The following is a 7,855-nucleotide window of genomic DNA, read 5'->3' as shown; positions in this document are numbered from 1 at the left end:
CTTCCAACTTCGAGCTCTATGACTTATGGACGTTATTGGATCTCCACTATGTCTTATTTTACCAACTATGATTTACGTGGTTCATAGCTTACATAACTCCCAACTCAGATCTCTATGACCTGCAAACATTATTACAGTTTTTTGCTACAACCAACATGACAAACTACAACATATGTGTCTCGCAGTTTACACAGCTCCTATCTTCGGCTTCTATGACCAATATACGTTATTGCAAATCCAGGTTGTAACCTATGTGACCAATTATGACCTACATAACTCACGACTTATGAAATCCTAACTTTGGCCTCTACGATCTACAAACATTATTATAGCTCTCCGCTACGACCAATCTGATCAACTATGACCTATTTAGCTCACAACTCATACAACTCCTAACTTTGGCCTCAACGCCTTATAAATGCTATCACGGCTCCCTACTATGGTTGTTGTGACCAACCGATGCTCTTAAAGTTACCGATTATCATCTATATGACTAACCGCTATCATGACTTTTGATTATGACCTTTATGATAAACTTGCGCTACAACCACTATCTACAACATTCATGACAGACTATTGCCTCCATAACAATCAACTACGACCGTCGCAGTCTGCTATCACCATTATCGTTAAGAACTATAGTCAGATTACAATTATTATCAATGAATGACTATTTTACATCTACTATGATCAACTTTGTAACTCTATATTTCCCAATCCAGGAGAAGCGTGACATGTGTACTTGTAATTAGATAATGAATTATTTAAGTGTGACAGGTCTCGTAAATTTTTCCCATTTTAGATTTTTTCATTCAAAAACTCAAGATGCCACTTCCTGCTTACTTCTCTTTTATCTATATGTGTTGAATCTTCGTTCAACACTAATGTACTATATTATTACTCTTCAAACACAAATCTTCCGAAACACAACACTTATGATAAGAATCAACAACTTTGTCCATCTCATCAAAATTTTAATCGATTATAGAAAATAGTGGAATTTTTAAAAACTTTACTTATCATTATGAGATTATTCAAAATGAAAAGTGGCCCTCAAATGATACATTTAAGAATACTTCTCAGGGACATCATATCCCATAAGTAAATTTGACTTATTATGAGATATTTTCCTTAAAGTTTTTTTTCTTAAATATTTCTTCTCATTGATACAAGAGACTATCCACCCTTATAATGATTTTATTTGTTGAGGCACACATTATTGTTGATAGAACCATACCATTGTCAAAAAAGAAGATCACATAAACTTAAAATCAATAAAAGAACTAAAAATAAGAAAATGATTGACATCCCCAATGAGAAAGGATGAGTAGTTAAAAGTTTAGATGCATCACTTCCACCAAATTCAATAATCTCGATGATAGCACAATCCACCGAATTATATCCCTTTAAGCACATGCAAAACTAGCCTTCTAACGGAGTTCTAGAATAGTAAACATTTCAGTCATTAAAATACATTAAAATATCTCAATATAAATAAGTATATGCCAATTAAGATATTACCAATCTCAATATTCAAGATGACATTTGATAGAAATATATCTTCATTTGAAGAAAGAAAAATTGAATGCCTAATTGATTAAAGACATTTAGGCCCTCATTTATGTAAGAAATTTATAAGTCACCCTATTACATCTTTAAAACATTCATGAGATTAAAATTAAAAAAGTTAGTGATATTATTATAGAAATTCACCATAAACTATCTATTTCTATATAAAGAAACAAATATTGAAGATCTAAAAAGAGTGTTTATATAAAAAAAAAAATTAAATAATGTAATAAAAAGTAAAATGAATAAAAATATCTTTTATAATAAAAATTTATATAAAAATAATAATAAAATTTTTTACATATTTTTATCTTTGCAGAGTTAAATAGTTTTAATCACTAAAAAATTTCTATATAAATATTCTCTAAAAAATTTTAATTATATATATATATATACACATATATATATGCACCACATAATTTCTTTGTAATTAAATATCTAAATCCTAAAATTTGATTTTTATACTTGTACCACTTTATTTGTGTTTGAAAAATTGTATTTTATTTTTTAAAGTAAATAATAATAATATTTTTATGTGATATAAAAGATTAAAATTTTTGAAGTATAAAAATTAAATTTTAAATATTAAAGAGATAAATAAAGAAGAATTATATACTTAGTATGCAAATGCCCATAAATATTACCAAGTCGTGTTATAGTTACCCAGTGATGGGTAGTCAGAGAAGGAAGGTGTGACTCCAGACTGGAAAAAATATTACATCAGTACTACGCACGTAGAAATACCGTGCGTAGCCAATAAAATCACGCCACGCACGATAGAGAAAAAAAACGGCACAGTAACACGGGGAATATTACCTCTCGTGTTATTCATGTGTTATTGCGTGTTATTCATGTGTTATTGATGTGTTATTGTGTTATTATAACACCAAAAATATTCTCAGGATATAATAATACATGAATAACACACAATAACACTTGAATAAACACAATAACACTTGAATAACACACAATAACACTTGAATAACACAGGGAATATTCCCGACAGAGAAAAAACGGCGCAGTAACACGGAGAATATTCTTTTACGTGTTATTCATGTGTTATTGTGTGTTATTCATGTGTTATTGATGTGTTATTTTGTTATTATAATACCAAGAATATTCCTAATACACAATAATAATACACAATAACACATGAATAATAAAGCCAAGGGGTGTCTTTGGCTGCGTAGTACCGATGTAATATTTTTTCTCCAGACTGAGCATTCAGCGCAGCGAGCAGTATACGAGAGTCGGAAGAGGAGGAGAAATTAGAAAAGCAGGAAATCGAGCGAAAATGCCGATCCCTCGACCAGATCTGCAAGGAGACCGCGTCATTGCCCACGTCGACATGGATTGCTTCTATGTCCAAGGTCTCTCGTTATTATTATTTTTATTTTCAATTTTTTTTCTTTTTCAGTTTTTTTTTGCCCTGTATGTGAGCTTTTTTTATTTAATATGCAATTTCAATCTATGGCGGGGGACATGATCAGGTCATATGAGTAAACCTTGTGTTTTTCAGAATTTATGAGGTTTCTTTGTTTTTACGATGAAGCGCTTCTAGGTTATTTTGGTTTTAGAAGATAGTTTCTGCTTAGCATTTAGCAGATACTCTGGTTTCTGATTCTATCATGTTTGAATTACTTATATTTAGGCGCATGCCCATTATACAAGATGCAGTTTTGCTCGTTGGTTGGTTTAGTGTCTTACAATTCAGTATTACAGTAAATTTCTACACTCCCAAGATTAGAATTATGTTTGTTTTAAATGAAGTTTAGCTTTTAAAATATTTCTTGAAAGTGGCTTTAAACCTCCCAAATATGTCCCAAGAGTTATAACAGCCCAACAATGTTGTTTATGTATCAATATGCTTGTGCTTTGTCATAGATTTGACTCAGTAGTTAATTTCTTAATAACTTGTATTCGGGCAATAGTTCGACTTGGATCAAGTGATTCATGTGGTTTGTTCATCTTGTATGTATTATCCAACTTCTGCCATTATTGAACAAAGTTCAAGGGGTGGTGTGGGTGGTTGGGGGGCGGTTGTTCGGTATGATGGATCCATGTGTTTGAATGAACTCTAGATGTATTATACTTGATGAGCCTTTGTTTATGATTATCGTTTTGGGAAGCTTTTGCATTGGGAGACTGCTAAAGCACATTGGATTGTTGGGTTTAGCTCCATTTCTATTAATTGAGAAATATGTTGATTTTGAGATATTGAGGGTTTGTTTGGGGCGGTTGCATTTTTTTAAAAATGATTATAAAACTATGGTGCAGAAAATCACTTCTTATAAATTTGCATGGGAATTATAAATATATATATTTTCAAAAAATTAGATAGCATCTTTCTGACAACCACCTCACTTTAACATGTCAAGTTAAAAAAAAAATAGTTTCCCATCACAAAAATTTCTATAAAACAACAAGAAAGAAGTTCTTTAAAAGGAGCTGTGGTGGTAGTCTAAAACGCAAAACAGACAGAAAGTTATCCCAAACAGACTCTAAGTGGTTGATACTCACTCATAGGTTCAAGCTTTTGGGTTAAAAATTTGTTTGACTATTGATGTTCCAAACCTAATTTTAGTTCATTTTTAGTTCACTCAGCAATGAATGAGATGTAAAGATCCTCCCATAAAAACTTTCACTGGTGCTTATAAATAGTAAGCGTTCAATTACAAGAAATGTGTTCTCTCCTTCTTGATTTACTAATTATAGGATTTTAGCTCATACGGATTGAAATGAAGAGTCCAAGTCACACGCGCGCGCGCGCCCACTCCCCCCAACACACACACACACAGAGAGAGAGAGAGAGAGAGAGAGAGAGAGAGAGAGAGAGAGATGAAGTTACTCTTATATACCCTGCACCTTACTTGATTGACTCAAGCAGACACTCTACTAAATGACCCTCTTTCTTTTTTGTTATCAACTTCAATACGTTATAATTTCATATCATCACTCTTAGCTGCTCATTTTTCATCTAGTTTGTATATGGAATAATTTCATGAGCAAGATTTGGCTTCAGCATTTTAAAATTTAGTGCGGTGAGTGTAGATCAAACACAACACCGTTAGATTCAAATTGATCAAACTCAATTTGAATCGTGAGATCATAAGCCATGGATAGGCATAAATTAAAATGAAAATGACACATAAGGCATATGGCTAGAAAGTAGATAATACTACGGTGAATGAAGAAAGATAAAAGAGGTTTTCTAACTAGAGTGAGCCCACATAGGCCAATTTTATGGTATCATGAAAGTAAGAGCCCCACTTTCATTTCTCTCGGTGTTACTAGATTCTTGTGATTCAAAATGTGTAGATCCAATTTCTAGAATGAGTAGCAAATCTCAACCAACAAGCAGCCCTTTTTCACCTGCCCTCTTATAATATGAACTCATAGAAGCTTTTTAGGAGGGCAGACTGTTATCTGATAATGCATCACACAACAATTGCCTTTCAACTATCATATAACCATGTGGTATACCATCGCAGTTCTTGCCAATTACTTGTAACCTTCTTTTCAATCTGCAGTTCAATGGAACGTTTATTTGCATTAGCAGTCTCATGTTTTCTTGTTTTTTAACTTCACTGTAAGTGGCATATATTACTCTCGTATAGGTTGCTATTGGAATAAACTATCATCTATTGACTATCCTGTATCTTGTATGGTGCAGTACTTTCTGAACTTTAAAAATATTATGGGAAATTTACATACATAGCGCACAATTCTTATCTATTTTCTCACACCTAAAATTTTATATTTAAATACATATGGTGCTTTAAACCTATACGTCAAAAGATAGATTTCACTTTTAAAAAGTGGCAATAGTTCTAGTTTTGATGTGATATTAAAGATTTGAGTGTTATACATTTAAATATGAAAGTTTTGATGTGGGCTAGGTAAATACATAATAATTGTGAGCTATGTTTGTAAACGCCCCAAATATTATTCCATAGCTTGGCAGAAATTAACTATATAATTAGTCTATTTGGTATATTTGCCGATTGCAGATCATGTTTCTTAAGCTGAAATATATATTTTTGCATGCAGTGGAGCAAAGAAAGCAGCCCAAATTAAGGGGCTTGCCCACTGCTGTAGTGCAGTATAATGATTGGAAAGGAGGGGCTTTGATTGCTGTAAGCTATGAAGCTCGAAAATTTGGGGTGAAACGGTGAGCTTGTTCTACTTTGTGATTACTGCGATTCGTTGTTGACATCTAACTTGTTGTGTGGAAATTCAAGAACCTCAGTTCGATGCGAGGAGCTGAGGCTGAAATGGTTTGCCCTGGTATACAGTTGGTTCAGGTTCCCGTTGCACGTGGTAAAGCCGACCTGAATGGGTATCGAAGTGCTGGTTCTGAGGTATTGAATCATTTGAAGTTTATTTTTAAATGAGAATTTAAGTGTCACATAAAAGGGGCTGCGGATTTCTGGAGATTTTAATTCTCTAATTTCAAACTACTTTATGTTGATGTAATAAATTACAGGTAGTCTCAATACTGTCAACGAAAGGAAGGTGTGAGCGTGCATCGATCGATGAGGTTTATCTTGACTTGACTGATGCCGCAGAATCAATGCTATCTGAAGCTCCTCTTGAGGAACTAGAAAACTTTGATGAAGAGGCCCTGAAATCACATGTTCTTGGTCTGAGAGGGGTTAGACATATTCTAAAGATGGTTTTGAGATAATGTTGCTGCTCAAAATAATCTGCTTAAAATCTAACAAAACGTTATTATTTGGGAAATCTGGAAGTATTTGATTCTATTTTGTCATGATTATTTCTCTTTTGTTTGTGACATCATTTTCTTAAACTATTGTTTAGTAGCCATACTTAACTTCCATTCTTACAGAATCTGATCCTGATATTTTGATTCCTTCAGGATGAAGATCTGGAAAAGAATGTCCGAGAGTGGTTTTTTGGAAGTGATGCCATCTATCAGGATAAATTATTAGCTTGTGGAGCCATTATAGTTGCACAATTACGTGATAAAGTTCTGAAGGAAACAGAGTTCACATGTTCTGCTGGGATTGCTCACAACAAGGTATATTGCGTTAAACTAAGAAGCTTATCAATAACTTTCCTTGGCTCTTATCATGCATCTAAATATGTTTTTTTAGGAACTTAATTCAATTTTAGTCCTAGTCGATGAAGCAACCTAAGGTTGGATTTGGTTTATCTAGATTGATATTGCTTCTAGTGACAAATGCTTTGGCTTATCAATGTTTAGCTAAACTAAATTGCCACTGCATATCACACCTTTGGTTTTGAAGGCAATACATTCTAGCAACACTGGATGCTATAAAGAGATTAATTTAACTTTTGATATAAGCCTTAAAAGTGATGATCAGTTAAATCAGTTTTGTACTCACAAGGGAAAAGTTACATCTACAAGTAATGCTATGCATAACAAACAAAAAATAAGAAGAAGAAATTTTCTTGCATCAATGGAACCTAAGTAATAGCTCAATAGGAAAACAAAACTGGCAACTAGTAAAGGAGGAGTTTGGAAAAAGGTTCATGAGCAAAGTCTACCTAAACTAAAATAGAAGTAAAAGTATAAACTACAAAATAATCTTAAATACCAATTGCAGCACTATTGCTGAGAAATTACTCGTGCAATAATGATCTACTTAACAACTTAGTAACACCTTTTATTAGAAAAATTTTCAACAAATGAGCTTGATAATTCAAACCCAAGAAGTAACTCTAATTAAGTGATTATTTTTAGTAATTATTATGAACTCTAAAGTATTCAGAATACACTATAAGTTAAAATCATATATTTGAAATACTTTTTCAATGTCTTGTTGAGTGTAAAGTCTAACAAGAATGGTTGACGGCAGCAACCGACGACATTGGTGGTGGTGACAATAACAAAGAGGTGGAAGGCCGTCAACGGTGGCTGATGATGGTGGTGGCTGGTGGCATCTAGCAGGTGGCAACAAGAACTTGTAATTTTTGGAAATTGGTAAAACCAACCTATTTGGAGTACACCTAAAATGAATTGAGGATGAGTTCCAAATTCCTCAAAATATTACTTTGAATTTATGTTTTCTTCAAACCAAATTCCAACATTTTGAAATCTTTGCATGCAATATTTTATACTTAAAACTCTTCAAACCAAGCAATCTTTATAGCTTAAACAACAATGCATTGGGAGCATGTTGTGTAAATAAATAAAAGTAGCATGGGTTGTCCTGTAACAATAGTATAGTGAGTGTCATTAATCATTTAGTTGGAGTAATATTGCATGGCATTAGTGAAAGAGTATCATCTTTTAATAGTA

General features: G+C 32.8%; 1 protein-coding gene across 2 annotated transcripts in view; it reads left to right on the top strand.

Moving 5' to 3' along the window:
• The first annotated feature begins 2,777 nt into the window (after positions 1–2,777).
• The window catches only part of LOC110020351 (DNA polymerase eta), a 17,845-nt gene continuing 12,767 nt past the window's right edge, over positions 2,778–7,855 (top strand). Inside the window, exons 1-5 of one of the 2 annotated variants that reach the window (XM_020718419.1) lie at positions 2,778–2,939; positions 5,620–5,740; positions 5,819–5,930; positions 6,056–6,223; positions 6,449–6,610. In XM_020718419.1, the coding sequence (XP_020574078.1) occupies positions 2,864–2,939; positions 5,620–5,740; positions 5,819–5,930; positions 6,056–6,223; positions 6,449–6,610 (639 nt within the window). In that variant the 5' untranslated portion in view covers positions 2,778–2,863. Of the gene's footprint in view, positions 2,940–5,619; positions 5,741–5,810; positions 5,931–6,055; positions 6,224–6,448; positions 6,611–7,855 lie in introns of those variants that run through there. The other variant, XM_020718420.1, reaches the window with a different exon arrangement.

The sequence above is a fragment of the Phalaenopsis equestris genome, unplaced genomic scaffold (assembly GCF_001263595.1).
Source record: "Phalaenopsis equestris unplaced genomic scaffold, ASM126359v1 Scaffold000094, whole genome shotgun sequence".
Classification (NCBI taxonomy): Eukaryota; Viridiplantae; Streptophyta; class Magnoliopsida; order Asparagales; family Orchidaceae; genus Phalaenopsis; species Phalaenopsis equestris.
The sequence above is the reverse complement of the archived record's forward strand: the minus strand, read 5'-3'. Positions and strand labels throughout refer to the sequence as shown.